This window comes from Lepidochelys olivacea (assembly GCF_965140295.1).
Source record: "Lepidochelys olivacea isolate rLepOli2 genome assembly, chromosome: 4".
In the NCBI taxonomy this organism is placed as follows: Eukaryota; Metazoa; Chordata; order Testudines; family Cheloniidae; genus Lepidochelys; species Lepidochelys olivacea.
The window spans coordinates 7,978,760-7,999,999 of NC_140414.1; the positions used below are offsets into that span (position 1 = coordinate 7,978,760).

General features: G+C 46.2%; 1 protein-coding gene across 2 annotated transcripts; it reads left to right on the forward strand.

Moving 5' to 3' along the window:
- The first annotated feature begins 594 nt into the window (after positions 1 to 594).
- Positions 595 to 13,386, forward strand: PPP1R3B (protein phosphatase 1 regulatory subunit 3B). 2 transcript variants are annotated; one of them, XM_084626893.1, is made up of 3 exons: positions 595 to 692; positions 2,384 to 2,622; positions 9,163 to 13,384. In XM_084626893.1, the coding sequence occupies exon 3, from the start codon at positions 9,194 to 9,196 to the stop codon at positions 10,049 to 10,051; it is 858 nt and encodes a 285-aa protein (XP_084483019.1). In that variant the 5' UTR covers positions 595 to 692; positions 2,384 to 2,622; positions 9,163 to 9,193; the 3' UTR covers positions 10,052 to 13,384. The 2 variants fall into 2 exon arrangements, with proteins under 2 accessions (XP_084483019.1, XP_084483018.1); XM_084626892.1 differs by lacking the exon at positions 2,384 to 2,622 and having other exon boundaries at positions 608 to 692; positions 9,163 to 13,386.
- The last annotated feature ends 7,854 nt before the right edge of the window (positions 13,387 to 21,240 follow it).

The following is a 21,240-nucleotide window of genomic DNA, read 5'->3' on the forward strand; positions in this document are numbered from 1 at the left end:
GGGAGGGGGGCTGTGTCTGGCGGAGGGGCTGCCCCCCTCGACCCCCTTGGAGGGGGAGGGGGGCTGTGTCTGGCGGAGGGGCTGCCCCCCTCGACCCCTTGGAGGGGGAGGGGGGGCTGTGTCTGGCGGAGGGGCTGCCCCCCTCGACCCCCTTGGAGGGGGAGCTGTGTCTGGCGGAGGGGCTGCCCCCCTCGACCCCCTTGGAGGGGGAGGGGGGCTGTGTCTGGCGGAGGGGCTGCCCCCCTCGACCCCCTTGGAAGGGGAGGGGGGCTGTGTCTGGCGGAGGGGCTGCCCCCCTCGACCCCCTTGGAAGGGGAGGGGGGCTGTGTCTGGCGGAGGGGCTGTTTCACTCCCGGCCCAGGGGGGGCTGGCGTCTCAGGGCTGCTCCGCAGAGCACCGGCAGGGGTATGCTCACGAGCTAAATTGTAGCGGGTCACGCGGAGACTCCGCTCCGATTGGCTGGCGGGTCGGGCTGGGCGCGCTCCGATTGGCTGGCGGGTCGGGCTGGGCGCGCTCCCATTGGCTGCAGTGGGGATGGTCTGGCCCGGCCGGAGCTCGGGGCTGAGCGCCCCCGACGTGGTTGCGCCCCGCCCCCGCCCCCCTTGAGCCTTGTTCGACAGCCTCGGCCCGCTGCTGCCGCCGGAGCCGGAGCCGGGCTGCGCGCGCCCCGCCGGACCCATGCGCCGCGCCAGGTACGAGCCCGCGGGCCGGCCCCGCCCTGCACGGGGAGCTGCGGGAGGCTTCGCGGGGGACGCGGCGCCCGCTCCGCTCCGGCCCGGGGCGGCGGCGTCTGGCCGAAGCCCGAGCCTGGCCCCGGGTCCCTCAACCCGGCAGCGCCAGGAGAGCTCGGGCCTCCCGAGCCTGGGTCCCGCGAGCCGCCCCGCCACAGCGGCGGCCCGGGACCGACCCCACCGCCCCGCCCCGCCACAGCGGCGGCAGAGTCCGAGCTCCGCGGCGCGGGGGGGAGGCTCGCGGGGCCGCTCCCCGGGGGAGCGCTCGCTTGGGCTTGGGCTGTGGCGACCCGTGCGGAACTTGCCGCTCCGCTGGTGCCGAGGCTTGAGAGCAGGACGGTTTTTCTCCGACCGCAGCGTCTGGCGGAATGGAGAAACCGGCTCCTTTCGTTCACTTGTGCGCTGACGTCTGACTTTTCCAAGGTGTGGGGCAGCCTTGGGGCCCAGCAGTGGCAATTCCTGAATTATCGGCCCGTGGCCTGAAGTGTGGGGACAGGTTATTCCGCCAGACTCACCCCCACACTAGCAGAGGGGTTTTAGGGAAGGCGATGCAACCCCCGGATTCCACAGACTTAGAGAACTGAAGAAATGCAGAGCAGGAAGGGGCCCTGAGAGATCATTTCGTCCAGCCCCCTGTGCTGGGGCAGGGCCCACTTACACCTTCCCAGACAGATGGTAACTTCTTTGATTCCCTTTTGATCTGGGTTCAGATCTAACTGTGGAACTTAGACTCCTGTCAGCTGTTTGATCTAGCAGCAGGTGTCCATTTGATCTGCCTGTAGCTTTTTATATTAATGACCGCTAACAGAACATTGGGCATCATTAAGAAAGGGATAGATAATAAGACATAAAATATCATGTTGTGTCTATATAAATCCATGATACGTCCACATCTTGAATACTGCACACAGATGTGGTTGCCCCATCTCAAAAAAGATATATTGGAATTGGAAAAGGCACAGAAAAGGGCAACGAAAATGATATTATGGAACAGCTTCCGTATGAGGAGAGATTAATAAGACTGGGACTTTTCAGCTTGGAAAAGAAATGACTAAGGGGAATATGATAAAGGTCTATAAAATCATGACTGGTGTGGAGAAAGTAAATAAGGAAGTGTTATTTACTCATTCTCATAACACAAGAACTAGGGGTCACCAAATGAAATTAATAGGCAAAAGGTTTAAAACAAACAAAAGGAAGTATTTCATCACACAACGCACAGTCAACCTGTGGATCCGGTTACCAGAGGATATTGTGAAGCCCAAGATTATAACAGGGTTCAAAAAAGAACTAGATAAATTCATGGAGGATAGGTCCATCAATGGCTATGAGCCAGGATGGGCAGAGATGATGTTCCTAGCCTCTGTTTGCCAGAAGCTGGGAATGGGCGACAGGGGACGGATCACTTGATGATTACCTGTTCTGTTCATTCCCCCTGGGGCACCTGGCATTGGCCATTGTTGGAAGACAAAGGATACTGGACTAGGTAGACCTTTGGTCTGACCCAGTCTGGCTGTATGTTCTATTGTTGCCTCTTCCGTAGGATCTTAAGGGATTCACTTTGTGGGCTGCTCCTTCTGAGGTATTTGAAAGCATATTGGATTGCAATTGGTGTCTTTGTGGGGTTTCACCTTGTTCCTGTTCTTGTGTAGAGTCACTGTTGATAGGGAGAAGTATTCCAGATGGCATGGATGATCTATGGTTTTTCATCTGTGGCTGGCCAGGAGATGTGCAGTCATTACTCGCTAGTGCAAACCTCCCAGTGATCTGACGCTTTGGTTACCTTCAAGCTTCGCTGCTGTGATAAAGTCCTGAGTAGGAGTAGTCCTCAAGCCCACGGGAAGACTTCTGGTCTTCTAGAACACACCTGTCCCTCTCCACCTCATTGCAGGTAGGCATGCATGAACATAACATCCAGAGTCACTGCTCTGGGTTTCTGCTCACTTGCAAGTGGTGACAACCTTTAAAAACCTTGAATGGCCTTGCATTCTTATGTGAGGGCCTTCATTAGAATAGGTAAAGTGAATGAGAAGTACTTGCAATCATAACCTAAGGCTTACGGCAGAGCAACTACCTTGGTACAGCTGTGTCGCTCTAAGGTTTCTAGTGTAGACATGGCCTAAATTTTGATAACTCTGTAATTTGAGTCCAATCTTTTTGAAAATCAATGCCTGTAAAGTCTCTGGGTGAAGTTCACTGACCTGTAGGCCACAAGCTGAGACGCCATTTATGTTGTCTAGGATTTGATTTACTGTTTTTGTTGGTGTTGGTTCTTAACAACCTGTAACTGGAGCGCCTCTCTTCCGTAGTGGTAAGTGCTGTCAGGGTATGTCTACACCGCCCACGTTACAGCATGGTCCTGGCGGTGCTGTCGTGGGCAGTGTCGTCACGCTTTATCGCTGGGGGTGAGCTCTCCCGGCGATAAAAAATAACCACCCCGAACAAGGGGTGGTAGCTTTATCGCTGGGAGCGTGACTCTTCAGCACTAGAACTGTTGTCGCTCAGGGGGGTGTTTTTTCACACCCCAGTAATGTTTTAGTGCTGAAAGTGGCAGTGTAGACATAGCCTCAGTAGTAAATTCCCTCCCTCATAGAAGCGGTGTCCCCACAGTCATTCTTCGAACTTTGAGACTCTAACCTGCGTTTTGCCTCTGTTCAAACTGGCTTCTCCTGGACACTTCAGTAAAAGTTTTTCCAAAAAGCTCTGCAGGACTTCTTGGCAGAGAAGCCAAAGTGGTGGGAGTGAACAGTGTGTGGGTTCTCTGGTGCCTGGGAGCAAAGAGTGCTTAGTGCATTGTCTGCATCGTCCCCTCCACTGAAGCAGTGGAAGCGTGACGTTTTCTGGCAGCAGTGTTGACGTTGGGGACGCACCCTGCCTATCCCCTTGTTACAGTGCTTCCTTACTTGCAGATATATAAGGAGTGTGGTGGCTTCAGATTACTCTGGTCCCTCTTCTGGGAGCTTAGTTCTTGCTGTGCATCAGTTGTTCATTGATAGTGATAGGATTTTTAGCCTTGTTGGCTATTTAGTCTCTGTCAGGATGTGCTTGGAGCTCATGTGCAATTGTGATCCTCATTTTACTGGCTTCATGTTATGCTGTTCCTAGAATGGCATTCAGACCATTGCCAGATGTCGTACTGTTTTCTGATTTCTTGTGAGGAGGGGCATGTGTTGCACCATTGCTCTCCTATATGTCATTGACTAACAACACAATAGGGCCAGGTTTCAGAGTAACAGCCGTGTTAGTCTGTATTCGCAAAAAGAAAAGGAGTACTTGTGGCACCTTAGAGACTAACCAATTTATTTGAGCATGAGCTTTCGTGAGCTCACGAAAGCTCATGCTCAAATAAATTGGTTAGTCTCTAAGGTGCCACAAGTACTCCTTTTCTTTTTACAATAGGGCCAGACTCCCAGAAGACCCCTGTTCCCATTTAGACACCTAAATAATGGCTGGATTTTCCAAAGTCATTTATTTGTATTTATGTTGCTGTGGTGCCTGGAGGTGTCTGAGATCAGGGCCCCATTATGCTGGGCACTGTACATAGACGTAGCAAGAGACAGTTCCTGCCTTATAAGAGCTTACAATCTAAATGGGCCCTTTCAATAAATGGAGATGTTGGAGCAAGTGAAGGATTTGTGGCTAACTCTAGTTTCTGTACTAGCTACATCTAGGAGAGAGGTGCTGTAGGTCCCAAGCCCTTGAGAAGGGATTTCAGAACTTCTGTTTTCCTCTTGTTCCAGGCTCTCTGGTAGTTCTAGCTGCCCAAGAGAGGCCTAGACAGTCTTTCCCTTTCCTGAGAGGATGAGAAGAGAAGGTATTGGAACTTCTCAAGAGACCATACGTATGCATCAACTGTACGTAGGCAAGGCCTTGAAGCTAGGGATGCTTTGCTGGCAAAATGGTATTGGCAGAGCCTCCTACTGTAGGTGCACCTCCCTGAATGACATCAGCTAAGCTGACACAAGCAATCCTCTGTCAGCATAGCTGCATCTACACAAGGGCTTTTGTCAGCATAACTGGCTGTGTGGTTTTGTTTGGTTGGGGTTTTTTTCCGCACCCCTGACCAACATAGATATGCCATCAAAACTTTGTCAGATATACCTGGCCCAAATGAAGACAGCTGATTACCAAGTGGTACTAGCATAATACTTCCTCACTTAGAACAAACTGCCTCCTCTTCTGGACCTAACAGGCAGCATACAACATACCTGTAAAACTGTCTTCAACTTGTTTGTTGTCAGTATTCTTTCAAGATGCTTGCTAATGTTTGTTGTATTAGTCTGCTGCAGACAGCTAGCAGAGAAAGCATGGGTTAACAAACCTTATTTTTGGATATGTACCAATATAATCAGAGGCTGCTGACAAACATGGATTTAAACAGTTTTGTTCCCAGGTTTGCTTATGCTCCATAAAAGCTGGGGTGGGAGAAAGGGCATCAGTATTTGCTCGGAGGAGAGGGTGAAACTGGCAGGGTAATACAGTTTTGAAGTCTTTGGGGTGGTATTGAAAACTGGGCAAATGAACTTCAAACTTTCTTTAAAAGAATGAAGATATCAAGTTGTCAGTGTCCCTTTAAACACACTTCTGCATTCTTGTAGCTGAACACTTCCTGTGTTTTCCAGAGCTGAGTTTGTGGGCTTCTTTCCAGTAACAGCTATTCACTGAATCACTTTTAAAGATCTAAATGTTTTAAAACCTGAGACAGTTCATTAACCTTACTGTAAGTCTCTGACTAAAATGAAAAGCTTCCCCATTCCTTTTAGGGTGGTTCAGCAGTCCCACCCAGCATTCCTGGACTTTGAAGTAAGTGCCCCAAGGTCGATCCAGAGCAAAAGTTCACATCTGAGTTATAAAATCGTAACTGAAAATTGCAGTCAGTTCAGTAGATCTGGCCTTGTGACTTTAATGGCCTAAATAGGATGCATCGTGAGAGGTTTGACTTCTAAACACCCTTAGGTTGAATGTCCCAAAATAGCTTTATGATAGAGTACCTTTTTATTAAATAACACAATATATCCTTCCTTATCCAGATATTGCCAGGGACACTGAGGCTGCAATTATTAGTTTCTTCAAATCATAGAAGATCAGGCTTGGAAGGGACCTCAGGAGGTCATCTAGTCCAACCCCCTGCTCAAAGCAGGACCGATCCGCAACTAAATCATCCCAGCCAAGGCTTTGTCAAGCCGGGCCTTAAAAACCTCTAGGGATGGAGACTCCACCACCTCCCTAGGTTTAACTGTAATGAGACATGACCCTGTAATGTTTCTGAGAGTGGTCAAGGTAACAGGCAGTTGTGAATATTTGAGGCTGTGTTGTTTTGCAGGATGAAATAGCATATACAAACAATAGCTTCCTACGTGTGAGTAGAAGCTTTACAAGACCACGTACAGCAGAGCAGAGAATGCACACATGGATTTAATGCTGTTCTGTGAGGCTTGGGACACTTTAGTTCAGGGGTGGGCAAACTTTTTGGCCCAAGACCCACATCTGCGTATGGAAATTGTATGGCGGGTCATACATGCTCATGAAATTGGGGGTTGGGGTGCGGAGGGGGGTGAGGGCTCCAGCTGGGGGTGCGGAATCTGGGGTAGGGCTGAGGATGAGGGGTTTGGGGGTGCAGGAGGGTGCTCCAGGCTGGGACCAAGGGGTTCGGAAGGCAGCAGGTGGGTCACGGCTGGGGCAGGGGGTTGGGGCACAGGAGGGGGTCAGGGATGCAGGCTCCGGGTGGCTCTTACCTCAAGCAGCTTCTGGAAGCAGCAGCATGTCCCTGCTCCAGCACCACAATGCCTGGCCAATGGGAACTGCAGGGGCAGCATGCGGAGCCCCCCTGGCTGCCCCTACGCATAGGAGCCAGAGTGGGGACATGCCGCTGTTTCCAGGAGCCATGCAGAGCCATGGCACGTGTGGAGCGGGGCAAGCCCCCAACCCTGCTCCCCGGCAGGAGCGGGGCAAGCCCCCGACCCTGCTCCCCAGCGGGAGCTCGAGGGCCGGATTAAAACATCTGAAGGGCTGGATTCGGCCCCTGGGCCATAGTTTGCCCACCCCTGTTTTAGTTGGATTTGAGCTGTGTCAGGCTGTGATGAGGAAGCAGAGGAGGAGCTTGTTGCTTTACTGCACTTTTGCACTCAGGTCTTGGCACACATTCTGAATAAACAGAAGTCCTTGTTGAATGCAACTTACAGATGAAATATTTTGATGCTGTTCTGAAGAAGGGTTGATGTGTAGACCGCTTTCTGTAAGGAGCATAGTTCTTGGCCTGAGTATTGTAGTTGTAAGGTACTACGGTTCTCAATAGGTGTTGGCAGCCTTGATCTCTCATTTAGCCCTGGTTCTCTTTAGCCACCTGCTGTTGTGTTGCTGCAGTCTCGTTTAGAGATTTTCATTTGGGAATGACAGGAGATGAGTCATTAAAAAAAAATAAAATAAAATAAATCTTTCAAAGGAAAAGTTCTTCATTTTAAATCACACGTTAAATAAAATCAATGGGCTATATCGTGCTCCTGTATTCTTGTATTCTTCAGGGCTTGGAGAACAGTCAGTTCATCCCCGGAAAGTCAAACTCTTGCCCATGCATGTGTCATTTGAATCTAGGCAGTAGGCTGTCAGTGTACAATTTGTTTCTAGTTCTGATGTTTGCGGGGAAGACCCTTTGAGTGTGAACAACATAATGATGCAGACCCAGCTCCCCTGCTACCATCTTTGCGCAGCTAGATGGGGGAAGGAAGGTGGCTGCTGCTGTTTGTAGTAGGTGGGGGCTACCCTCCCAAATGCCCTGTAGCAGGAGACGTGGGCAGGAGGGGGAATGACACAGCCTGGAAGAGGGGGCTGTTGATGGTACCCAGCCTCCCCAGTAGAGAATTCTGTGCGTGCCAAGACGCTGCCTCCCCCCCACCACCAACATTGCTTTGCTACCCAAGCAGGGGGCTCCTGCTGTCCAGGCAGAGGATTGTGGGAGGGGAAGGGCTCTAGTGGATGGTGGCAGGAGGGGCCTTTTGCCCTGGGTGGAAATTCCTGCTGTAATGGTAGGGGGCCCTACATGTTGGAGGGGTCGCTCTCTGGAGGCCTAGCAGGAGACACCCCCACCCCAAATGCTTTCTGCTGGTGGGGTGGTGTCAACAGGCCCTTGGTATTGAGTGGTGGACAAGAGGCCTGCAGGCACTGGTTTTCAGGCTGGTTGGGGCTTCTTTGGGTTCCTCATGCCCAGTTCTGGACCAGGAGGGGGTCTTCTCTGGAAGGAAGAAGTCCTTAGTGCACCTGCTTTACTGCAGAAGGCTGTGTGGGCCCAGCATCAATTGCCTTCCTGAGTGGGGTGCTGCCTAGCACCTGGTGTGGGGGCTGAGAAGCGACTCCCTGGATTGTGGGAGGTGGCATTAATTTGGGGCTTGAAGTTCAGTCAGTGTGGCCACTGAGCCAGATACTGGTGAGCGCACACACAGCAAAAGACTCCGCAAGAGCGGGATGTGGCTTGGGTGGGGGTGGCTCTTGGCACCAGTGGGGTTCTTTTGGTGGTGGTGGGGTGTTTATAGCATGTTTAGCTTGCTAAAGGTCCCTTTGGTTTTAATTGAACGTAATTCCTGTTACCATTAAGTGCACGTATCCTGTGCAGCTGCACGTACCCTGCTGTGTCTGCTAGCCTTTTCTGGGGACGGGTCTAGAATACTCCCATGCTACACTGCTCAGTCCCTTGTCAAAATGTCACTGCTCATCTCTGTGACCATTTAAAATGAGTATTTATACATATGTTTATCCGTTATTTCCTGAATCACCATGGCTATAAAGTAATATTGGATGGGGCAGGAAAGCTTGAGCAGCATCTGTTTAGTGTCGGTAGCCCATGAGATAACAGTATCAGACCTTAGGATCACATTCATTTTACCGGTTTCAGAGTTTTACCATTTTCCAGTGACTCAAGAGCAGTTGGAGCTAGATCTACTGAGTATCATGTTGTGTAAGGCATTCATCTCTAACACCAATGCTCATGAGAAAATTGGCTGCTCAAAATCATGCCAGAAGAGTCTGAGGAGGGAAGCATACTGAAATAACTTGAGGAGTTGTCATAAGAAATGACAAAATTTGGTGTCATCCCCCAAACTTCAAAAATCAAGTTATCATGAAGTCTAGTGTCTATGTTGTGCTGTGGTTCTGGTCCCCCTGCCCCCGCAGAGGTCATGTCAGCTCCATACTGCTACTGCTGATGAAATATGCGGTTCCTGTTTGTATGTTTAAAGGAAGCTACAGCTACGCAGTGAAGTGGAGAAAATATCAGACTCTCCTGGTGAGGAAACCACAGCAGAAATATATTATTTAATTGTATTTAAGTTTGTGAAACTACTGAAATTTTACATTAACTTCCAATGTTCGTTTAACCGTAATACAGCAAAACCATTGGGGTGGGGATAAAGCACTCACCTTTTCGCCCTCTTTCTTTCAGAATTCTCGACTACTTTGCTCCCACCCCAGCAATGGCTGTGGACATAGCCATGCAGCTGTATCTGTGTTCTCCACCCTTGAGAAGAGAGAGATTTGCTTGTAAAATAGCTCCAAAACCAAACAAACCATTACGTCCCTGCATTCAGAACAGCAAGGCTGAGTTCAGTGAACCTGGAGAGGCAGCAACATCTCTCCAGGGAAATAGGGTAAAAAAGAGAGTTTCTTTTGCCGATAGCAGAGGCTTGGCTCTGACAATGGTTAAAGTGTTTTCAGAGTTTGATGACCCATTAGATATTCCATTCAACATCACAGAGTTAATAGACAATATTGTGGGTCTGACGACGGTAGAGGGGGACAACTTTGTCTTGGATTTCGTACAGCCTTCTGCAGACTACTTGGACTTCAGAAATCGCCTTCAGACGGATTTTGTCTGCCTGGAAAACTGCATGCTAAAGGATAAAGCTATTGTGGGCACAGTGAAGGTTAAGAATCTTGCTTTTGAGAAGACTGTGAGAATAAGGATGACATTTGACACTTGGAAAAGCTTCACAGACTATCCATGCCAATATGTCAAGGACACTTACGCAGGTTCAGACAAGGACACATTTTCCTTTGATATCTGCTTGCCAGAGAGAATTCAGTCCCATGAAAGAATCGAGTTTGCAGTCTATTACGAGTGTGATGGGAAAGTGTATTGGGACAGCAACAGAGGCCTGAATTACAGGATCATACAGTCTGAACTGAAATCTGCTCGGGAAGTCTCGCAGCCTCAGGCTGGACCTGATTTTGGCATTGCCTTTGATCAATTTGGAAGTCCGAGGTGCTCCTATGGCTTGTTTCCTGAGTGGCCTAGCTACTCAGGGTATGAAAAGCTAGGACCTTACTACTAATAGAGGAACTGAGTCTTGATTCATTAACTATTGCTGTGCCTGTTGCAAGCTTGGGAATTGGCCTGAACGTGAAGTTTGCCAAAGGGCTGGGTAAATGACACTTTACATGGCAATGCAAAGCTCCATTGGGGTAGAGCAAGATGACTGTAACGTTCAGTGATCGCAAGTGGTTTTAATACCAGCTAAACAAGTGTCTTTTGCATCATGATAGTTACCCCCCAGATTCAACACTTGGAAACAATTTGACAGAATGGGAGACCTCACTAGAGTTTCTGCCCAGTGCTGCTAGTCCTTTTCTGTATAATGCTGCTAGTCTCCTCCAGTTAAACACTTACTACTTCAGTGATTGCATTATTCACTTAGATATGTAGTAGTGTCCTGGGTTGCACATTAGGGTTGTTACAGGCTTGAGTATATTAAAGAGGGAGGCTTTTTAACTATGCTCTACCACTTCTGTAGAACTATGCAAGTTGGCTTTGCTAGAAGACTATTTGACAGGTAATTTATACATGACAGAAGATATTAAAGCTAAACTAGCCTGCTTATGGCAAGAGGGGGACGTGAATGGCCCTTTCTCTCTGACCTTGTTACTGTGCTGGAGCCTTTCGGTTAGAGATGGAGAAGATTCTAGAAATGACACAATAACCATGACTAGAAGCTTTGCCTCATGCCATATTAGGAGAGATCTGCATTTATGGGAAGATACTGGTATGCTTAGTCACCAGTTCATCTGTAAGATATTTTTATTTAAATATAACTTGTGTAGTAAATTCATAGCGATTTGCCCATGTTGAGGAGTTGAGTTTTTTTTTCCTTTAGAACTGTGTAGTATCCTTTGACTCATCAAGTATTTTAAAAAACATTTTTAATGGAGGGGAAGAGCTCTTTGTCTGCAATTGTTAATATGCCCAGAAGGTCTTCTAGCCCCCCTGGAACTACTTGGGGAGTAACACTGAGGATTTTTTCTTTTTAACTTTTAATCTTGCAGATGCTGAAAGATCACCATTCTGTTCTCAGTATGTGTCTCTATTAACTGCCTTACTGTGCCTGGGGAGTGCAGCAGCTTCTACGTGTAGTGCTAATGTAAAATGAGCTTTCATTCTGTGAGGAAACCGGGTGCCAAAGGGTTCGTGCATGAGTCTGCATGGACAGTCAGTACGTTGCATGTTTGTGAATTTGTTTATTTCTGTAGCGGGTTTGAAACTTGATAAACAGACCTCGCTGCTGCTGCTTGTCATGTCCTATGAAGACAGTTTATTTGGGAGACTAACTTTTTAGTGCGGTGTGAGTGCCTTGTACAATATCACGGCAGTGGCTTGAACTACAAAGGTTTCTGAAATGTGACTGCTAGCTTTTCAAAAGTTCTGAAAGTTTGTATTAATCCAAGTCAACTGTTTTGTCTAAAACTTGTCTCACTAGAATGGATGTGTTGCTTTTTGTTCACAGTTTTCATGCTAGAATGGGTTCACTTAGATTGGTAGAACACCAGACTTGCACTGTAATTACATATTGAGCTGTCACAGCTGTATCTTGTATTGACATTGTAGAAGCTATCACAATTTTAACCTCGTAAGTGCACACGTTGGCCTTCGGTGCTATTTCCATACGAAATGTAGTTCTGCCCAAGAAAACGGATCTCACAAGGGCATGAGATGCCATCATTGCTCTTGTTGTTGAAAAGGGAGATCTGTTGCTTTAGAGGGGAGAGTACCATGGCTTGTTTTGGCGGTGAGGTGAATTGCAAAGGACAGTCATTTTAGGTACTTCCAGAGAGAAAGTAGCTAAATTACTCACTTCAGTCATTAAGCCAATGTCTTGCTATTCGAGCAGAATAACTTATTTCATATACTTCAATGGAATAATTCAAATGGGGTTTAATATTTCCAGATATTCTATTTTTCTAGAACACAAACTTTATATATTTTGGCACATACCCAGTATTTGTGTTTAGGAGGGCCTGGGAAGAAGCAAATGGCTATGCTATTCTCAAAAATTAAAAAATTGCTTTTAAAAACATCACTTCTTTAATTCTGGAGACCACAGTACAAAACACTTCTACGCTGTCCTATAATTTTAGGAGATAATGTACCCAACCTTCTATTAGACATGATTGAGTAAGAACAATGAGCTTACAGAAAGAATGCATAGCTTTCTGATCTTTGCATCAATGTATTGGGCTGTGAAAACCATTATTGTACTTGGTCATTAATTTCAGGCATTAAATTGACACTGTGTATGTAAACATGGGTTGCACAGGCTTCATTCACTAATTTGAAAAGTCTGTTTCCTGAATTTCTGTTTGATAAGTTAAATAGTGTCCTCCATAAAGTTGTCTTTAGGAAAGACGTATCCAAGTTTGGTTTAAAATCATTCTTTGATTTCCAAAGGCCGGCTGTGAATGGGTCAGGGGTTTAGCATTATTAGGATTAAAGGTATGGTTGTTTTTAGCTAACATGTTCTAAAAATCTAGTGTACAGCTACAACTTTTAGCTAACCTATTCTAGCACAGCTTTGGATCCTAACCATGACTCCCTAAAATGCAACAGTGATGTGTTCTGTAGTGCCATGGGAGTAGTGTGCTTTTATTTCCTCCTCTGGTGGTACAATGAAGGGGCCATGCATACCAGCCAATGGAAGCAATGTGTACTGCAGTGGATGGGAAAAAGCTCTGGAAGTTGTGACATACGCTTTGACGCTGTGTAAGCATTGTGCTGGGAATTGACTCTTTGACCAATGATGATTCTAAAAAATAAAAAAGGTAACTTTTTGGAGCTTTCCTCTTCACACTTTTCTTTCGCCAATGTGAATGTAGAAGTGAGACATTGCTGTCCTTGTTTTATGCCTGGAAGTGCCTTGTTAAGCTGTTTTTGCATGTTTGTGTCTTTTAAAATGTTTTTGTACACAAAGTTCAAGGTGAAAAATGCACTTTATAATCACAAATGAATGGATTATTCTCTTTTAAAAGAACAATGGTTTGTTTTTATCTGAAAGTGAAAATAAAAGTAGAGCGGAAGGTGCCTGGTTGTTATCTTTGTATCGTTGCCAGGAGACAGAACTTTATCTTAACCACAGGGTATGAGGATGGGAACACCTGCAAATCAGACAAGCCTCTTTGGAGGGAGAGGGCAATACACATCAACATCTGACTTAACCACTTACCATGGGAAGGAATTGCCTTTTCCTTCGACCTTGGATTTAGAAATGTTACTCATAGAACTTTATTCTTGGGGGAGCTGTTGACTTTGAGGGCTCAATCTGTCTTCTCTTCTGCTTCAGTTGTATAATATGCCAAGTGCACTAGAAATACTAGCTATTCTCAGGAAGTATTTGTCATTCGGGGAAGAATAAAGGATTGATTATTCTTATCCCTAACTTTTCACCAGCTATATTGAGCCTTTTGGAGACTATAGTACTTCTCATTGGGGTTCAATGTACGAAGAAAACTCTATCTAGAGCACTGAATTTATAATTTTAATCTAATAAATGGCAATTAACTACTGCTTGACTTATTTTACAATTAAAGTTGCACATGCAAACTTCATGCTATCATGAGTTGTAATGTTTATCTTGCAAAGTGACTGCAGTCCCACGCATACCATATTAACTCCTTTTTTCCCTCTGAAACCAGAAATTTACTGAGCATTAAAGTGGGCATTGGGAAGGTTTCTTCTTAATAATGCTAAGCTTTTCAGACTTTTCCAGCACTTCAAATATCTACATGTTGTACTCTCCTGAGTCATACTGAGGTCTCCTCCAGGTTCCTAGGATGTGGAAGTGAAAGATTCAAAAGTGAATGCTGGCTATCTGAATTATTCCGACAGTGGATGCTCCTTATCCATGCTGAAAGCAAAAATTTAGAGTTAAGGAAAATAACCAGATCAGAAAACCAAACTCTGGGCTGACGGCTTCATCTGAGCATAATACTGGCTAGTCCTTCGGGAGTCTCTCAGTTGGAGGGAGGTATTAAATCAGGGGAAAGCTACTTGCTCTCATTTCAACCAGATTTCCTTGATTTATGGTATAAATACACAACTGATCACAGTATTGAGAAGTCCCAAGTTTCAGCAAAATGAAAGGCAGCGCAAGGAGGTTAAAGCTTTGTGCAAGTAACACTAAAAAACCCTCACTTGACTGAGTCTTTCAGCAGGTTGGGCCTGGCTCCCATGTACGCCCATCGTAAGGCCCGTTGGCACGACCCAAGGTTGGGGTAAAGGCCTCAGATCTCCCCTAAGAGAACAATCCAATGCTAATCAGATTCTGTTGAGTTCACTTTAAAGATACTGTAACTTTCTCGTATTAACTTGCAGAACAAAACTGAGTTGTAAGAAAAGCACTGGCAAAAACATTAGCTACTTTTCTGAAGGATATTGACACTAACATAAGCTCTTGAGCTGCACAACTTCCAGAGCAAGAGGGGAAATTTGCTATATAATAAGCTGGCAATTAAAGCCAGCTCATGCAATGTGAAACCACCAACAGAGCCTGCTCTTGGAGATTATCCCATGAGGTTGTAACGGAAAAGCTCAGCTCTGATGAGATCTGCCATCTAGTCATGGCTAAGAATACCAGTGGAAGTTTGAATGCCTTTCTGCATGTAGCTGCATCTGTTCTTGTTTAAGCATCAGGAGTCAGTTTTACAGTTCGACTGAGTGTGTAGTGTGGCTTGGGGCCAGTAAATAGCCAGCCTTCATACTCAAAAAATACTGCAGTTCCTGAATGTGGCTATTGCTAGTTCTCTCACTTTCATAACTTTAATTTCTGTGTCCTAGTTGGAGAGTGGTGAATAGTGAATATTCTGTGGGTGTAGTCAGAATAGGCAATGATCTGTGTGAGAGTGTGTTGCCTTGACAAGACCCTTCCTTTCATGAAAATCCGCAACTCACTGCTTTAAAAATGGGGTCTATGAAATTTGGTAATATTAAAAATGCTTCCATACAATCCAGCCATTTAACTTTTTTCAAGCTATAAAGAGGATTTCTGCTACAGATCAGCTTATAAAGCAGTTCATTAGGGTGGGCAGGAAGTGGAGTTAACTCTGTGAATAAACTTGTAACTACCAATGTATAAACCTAGGTAGGAGCTAACATTTCTGCCCCAAATGTCTATCAATATAGCTAAGGTTCATAGAATTGTCTGCATGGAAAATAGATTGTATCAAATTGTTCCTTCACACACTATTGGCTGAGAGACAAACCTTTGTTATGCTGTCACTAAAGCTATTTACATGCTGAAACATGTCTAAACCCCTTCCTTGCATGGTGGTGGGCTTTGTTCCCAAAGGGAGGGCATTAACTTAGGGTGTGTCTTCACTGGCAATGTTAAAGCAGCGCCGCTCTCCTAGCCCTCCGAAAAAACCACCTCCATGAGGGGAATAGCGCCCCGCGCTGGTGCACTGCCTACATTGACACTTCACAGCGCTGAAACTTGCAGGACTCAGGGGTTTTTTTTCACCCCCGAGCGAGAAAGGTGCAGCGCTGTAAAGTGCCAGGGTAGCCAAGCCCTTAGTCATATAGTTCTGCTATATATTGGAAGCAAAATAACATCTCAGAATTAACTGACTCCACTCAAAACAGAGTCAGCCATGTGAGAGTCATGGGAAAGGGTGAGGGTGGCCGTAGACTGTTTTGTGGGAGGGGGAGGTAGTCCTGGGAAGCACATCAGTGTTGGCCTGTCTAAGAGGAGGGTGTTGCTTGTGTGGAGCTGAAAGGGTAATACAAACACACAGTTTCATATGTGACCTGTTCAGCACTGGAAGTTAGCCCTCTGACATCACAAGTGCTGTATTAGTGGCCAGACTTCTTGTAGGATAAACATTACAATTCACAGAGCAGAACTATTTCCATTTTCTGACTTGCTTCTCTAAATTCGGGTAGCCATGGCACCTACATGCTTTTAAAAGCCTTTAAGTATAAGTCACTAAAAGGGTGTAATTCATAAACTGTGGGTTTAAAAACGGGGGAAGGGCGGGCAAAAAATGGTTGAGAACTTTAAAATAGGATGGTAACAGACCACACCTACCAGGGCTGACTGACCCTGATGATCTACTGAAGAAAAAGCTCTCTCCGCCATGTTTGCAGCTGCTTCTATTGCTTCACACTCGCACAGACTTCTAGGCTTCCGAGTGATACACACAGATAATCCTGGAATCTTCTTATGAGATTTATGTGAATCCGTTCACAGTGGGTAGCATTAAAGAACCCTTATCACTTCAGGAATAAAAAAAAAATCAAATCAGACAAACTATAGCAAGCCAGTATCTCTTCAAAGAGTTCTGCACAATGTACAGAAGCCCTTGCATCCAAAACTCTACTCCTCTTCCTTGTAAAGACACTTAAAAATAAAACCGTGGTGTTCCACAGTTCTTTTCAGATGCATTAGCCAGTGCTTGGGGTGCCACATCTCCGTGATGAATGTCCAGCTCGTTCACAGGTGAGCTAACGGCAGGGAGCTGCTACTGCAGTTTGCTCGTGAACCATCCTAAAAGTCTGCTGCTACTGGACAGGTAAGGAAGTCTGAACAAATACTATTAATGCTGGTAGCCAATGTCTCTCACTCAAACACTAGAAGTGTTTACCTTATAGGTTTCAGAGTAGCAGCCGTGTTAGTCTGTATTCGCAAAAAGAACAGGAGGACTTGTGGCACCTTAGAGACTAACCAATTTATTTGAGCATAAGCTTTCGTGGGCTACAGCTCACTTCATCGGATGCATTCAGTGGAAAATACAGTGGGGAGATTTATAAGCGCTCACAAAATAGCAATGGGAGACTACCTGGGATTATGCTGTTTATAAAGGCTTTATTATAATGGGATTAGGTTGACGTTGACCCTGCCATTAACCTGTCAAATGCAATGACGCTTTTGCTGTTTAATATGAAGAAAGTTAAGCTTTCCTTTTTGAGTCTGATTTGAATAAAATACTGGTGTCTCCACCTTCTCACTAAACCCCACAGCACAGCAGTAAAATGGGCCCGGGGGGAGAAGTACATCTCTAGGATTTTCTATAGTGCCGATCAGCATAGGTAAACTAGATTGCACAATAAGGTTGCAGCTCATTAAGTCTTCCCCCTTCTCTGGTTACAGGAAGCTTTGCTTGCAATATACATCTCAACTTTTATTTTTAGTGTGGTTATTGTGGAAACCTCTAACTGCAGAGCAAGGTCCTCTGTCAGACTCTGGAGTAGTCTTGTATAATCTCCTTTTGGAAGCTCCTCCTTTCACTGCATGTCCTTGACTGAGGATGCTTCATCTCTGGCTCCCTGTGCTGCTTCCATAGCTTCATGGATTACGCACACCCCTCTGAGAGACTGCAGCTGTGTGGGTAGGCTCTGGCTAGAGAGGAGGTGGCTGATGTCTGGTCCGATGGATGATTTTCAAGATCAGGAACCTACTTACTAAAAGATGAAATGCAGCATCTGCACAGCAACGTTGCCCCAAGACACAGCATGACGAGTGTCCTAGCCGACTAGAACAGCAAGAGCAATTCAGTTGGGCCACTTGTACCTTCCGGAGTCTCTAGGAGTTTGCTGGTGAGGCAGCCACATGAGTGTGGCAAGGAGCTGACACCATCTAACCCCAGCAAAACTCTCCCTTCTTGAGGTAAAATGGTATCCAGTGGCTTACGGTTTGGGGTGCCCTCAGCAGAATGTCCAAGTGGCAGAGTCAATTGCAGGTTTTACACGCAGCTGGCAGGTTGTCTGAGGTTCACACTTCAAGCCCTGGTAAACTAGGTTGTGAAGTGATTCAGTGGCAGAAGGCTGGGAACAGTCAGGAAAGGTTAGTTTTGTTGTTCTCTTGTGTTTTATGTCGGGTAAAAGAAACAGAACCAAGGAAAGCAGCAGAAAGGACAGGAGGAGCAAAGACACATTTTCTGAGTTTGCCAAGAAGCAGCTAGCAGAGTTGTGTGCACAGCAAGGCCTGTCAGCTGCTGATCAGAAGTAATTGGGGCTAGTGGCCACGCTGCACTCCTGCCACGAGGCAGGATAGGGCACCTGCTCCAAACTGGTGGCCACTGGGGTTCCTTTTCTCCTACAAGGCGTGCAGGGGACCAAGCTGACAGTTCCCCGGATGATCCAGCAGAGGCAGTGGTGATGGCAAGAGGTCCAGAGCTGTGGGTGCTGGAGTGGAAAAGGCAGCTAGGGGAGGAGAGGCAAATGGAGCTGGCAACCCGGGGTGTCAGAGCGAGGAGGCAGAGCTGCACCAACAGAAGCTTGCTAAGCAGGACAAACGCAGGCAGCTCAGACAGAAGAGGAGGGGCAAGTCACGCCCTTGGGACCCCTGTGGATGACCTACAGGTGTGCCTGATAAGGGACTAGGAGGCAGTCAGATGTGGGTAGAGAGAATCCCACTGCTCTGGACCTGGCTAGGAACCTCAGCGAGGCTGGTGACAGCCTGAAACAGTTTATTCTTGGAGACAAAATGTTCCTGTATTTAAAAATGTCCTTGAGCATGTCCTTGAGCAGCTCATATTCCTGTTTAATCTGAAGGTGAGGATTGCTGGTAAATGAGCAACAGGACATGGAGAGCTGAGCAGAGGAATAGCTGGGCCCCAAGCATAAGGTTTGATTAGCTGAACACCTTGTAAAGCTGGGAGATAATACTTGTACAGGGAGAGGAATTCTTTAAAACACCGAGTATAGCACAGGAGGAATGTCTGTGCCTCTGTACTGTTCCAGTGTCATTGCAATTATACCAGAGCCTTCTGCACGCCACTTTTCAACTTTAAAATTAGCCCTCGTGGGCGGCGCAGGTAGCACTGCCTATACCAAAGGTTGCCTGTCGCTTTCCATTATAAGACCCTGTTTTTTGTTGCTTATAACCTTGCCAAACTTTAATCATTTAGCTGTCATCTCCCTCAGGTTGATTTTTGTTAGGTTTCAGCTAAAACGTTTCCGCTGTTTCTGAGAATGAGATCGGGGAAAATAAGCTTTTGTCCATATTTAAAAAAAAAAATTAAAAAATCCAACCATTTAATTGAGAAGCATTTGCATGTCCATGTTTTGGAGCAGAGCATGGAAATTTGCCTTTTGTGATTCCTGTGAAAATTCACCCAAATCTGGCCAAGCTTTGAGAAAAATTTCAGTTTGCACATGCTTGGTGGACACTTGTTAATTTGGCAGCTAAATTCGCTGAAGATTCTGTCTGCACTGAGCATGCACCTATGTGTTGATGGGGGGTGGGGATGGTGCATGCACAGTCCCAGTGTGATTGAGCGTGCTCCAGCTCAGGGTTGCAGGAGCTGAGCCGGACTTTCTCTGCAATGGCTTCTCCCAGCTGCTATGGGCAGGTTGACGGGATATCCTCTGGGAATGAGTCAGGGTTGTGTAGTGAAGGAGGCTGTTGTCTGAAAGACCCCAGTCTCATTGGCTGCAGAAGGTAGAACATGAGGCAGGGGAAGACTGATCCCGTGGAGAACTGGTTTCTATCCCTGCTTTTGCCACCGAGTTGGTATGTGATGCTGTCAAGTCACTTAAACCAAACTTTCACTGATGGCTCTTAACTGTTGTCAGGGTTCTTTCCCCACTCTGAACTCTAGGGTTCAGATGTGGGGACCCACACGAAAGACCCCCTAAGCTTATTTCTACCAGCTTAGGTTAAAACTTCCTCAAGGTGCAAATTCTTTGCCCTTGGATTAGGTAAAACGCTGCCACCACCAAGTGATTTAACAAACAATCAGGAACAGGACCACTTTGAGTTCCTATTTCCCCAAAATATCCCCCCAAGCCCTTACACCCCCTTTCCTGGGAAGGCTTGAGAATAAACAAGATGAGCACAAACCAGCCTTGGATTTTTAACACCCAAAAAACCCAGTCAGATTCTTAAAAAACAGAACTTTATTAGAAGAACAAAAAAAGATAAGAGAACAACTCTGTAAGATCAGAATGGAAGGTAATCTTACAGGCAGTCAGATTCAAACCATAGAGAATCCCTCTAGGCAAAACCTTAAGTTACAAAAAGACACAAAAACAGGACTACACATTTCCTCCAGCACAGCGAATTTCACAAGCCAAAACAAAGAACACCTAACGCATTTTCTAGCTAGATACTTACTAACTTTACAGGAGTTGGAGGGCTTGCATCCTTGATCTGTTTCCGGCAAAGGTATCACACAGACAGACAAACACCTTTTTCCCCCGCTCCAGATTTGAAAGTATCTTGTCCCCACATTGGTCATTTTGAGTCAGGTACCAGCCAGATTACCTGAGCTTCTTAAACCTTTACAGGTAAAAGGCTTTGCCTCTGGCCAGGAGGGATTTTATAGCACTGTATACAGAAAGGTGGTTACCCTTCCCTTTAGATTTATGACAACTGTGTATTCCTCATTGTCTGGGTTCTTGACCTGAGGTCTAATTTGCAGAAGGGTTGAGCACTTTCAGCTGCACCATAAGTCAGTGGGAGCTCTTCTCTGACCATAAAGCGCTACATAATGCGAAGTCCTCTGGACAGTCAGGCTGCAGGCTTCCCAGGCTGGGCATCTAAAGTCACTGTCATTTCTGCCAATTTTGGTTTTAATCTCTGTGCCTCGGTTCCCCGTGTGTAAAATGGGGATAACGCTCCCTCACCTCATTAGAGTGTTGTGAAGATTAGTAATTTATGAACACTTGCAAAGCACGAAGATGCTATGATGCGTGCACCATAGCAAAGTTGAGGAGAAAAGGAATACTTCTCTAGTCGGAGCAGGGGTTGGCTGTGTGATGTAAATAATGCATGGGGTCACGGGTTGAATGGAGGAGGATACAAAGAAATTGTGAACAGTTATCTGTTCAGGCAACACTGTCCATCCTGGGCACTGAAAACTAGTGTGATGATCCAAGAATAACACAATGCATATGCCCAAGGGGATGGAATTAAGAAGACATGGGCTTTTTTGTGTTAAATTGATTCTAATTCAAGAAGCAGCTGGGGTAGAAATGAACACTTATGTGATACATATCTAAAAGATAGGGAGAGATATTTATTCCGAATTGCCTTGCTCATATTTAAACCACTTAATTAGTAGTACATTATTTTTGATAGACAACAAAAGGATTTCATGATGTGGTGCCTACCTCATCCTTCAGTTAATCCCCAGAGGGGAACAGGCACTGTTCACCGAAGAGTAGAAGAGTATTAAAAGATCACTAACCTCCCCAACCCTGAGAAAAGGCTTCACGTGCCTATGCTTGAAGGAGACTGTTTACTGAGGAAATTAT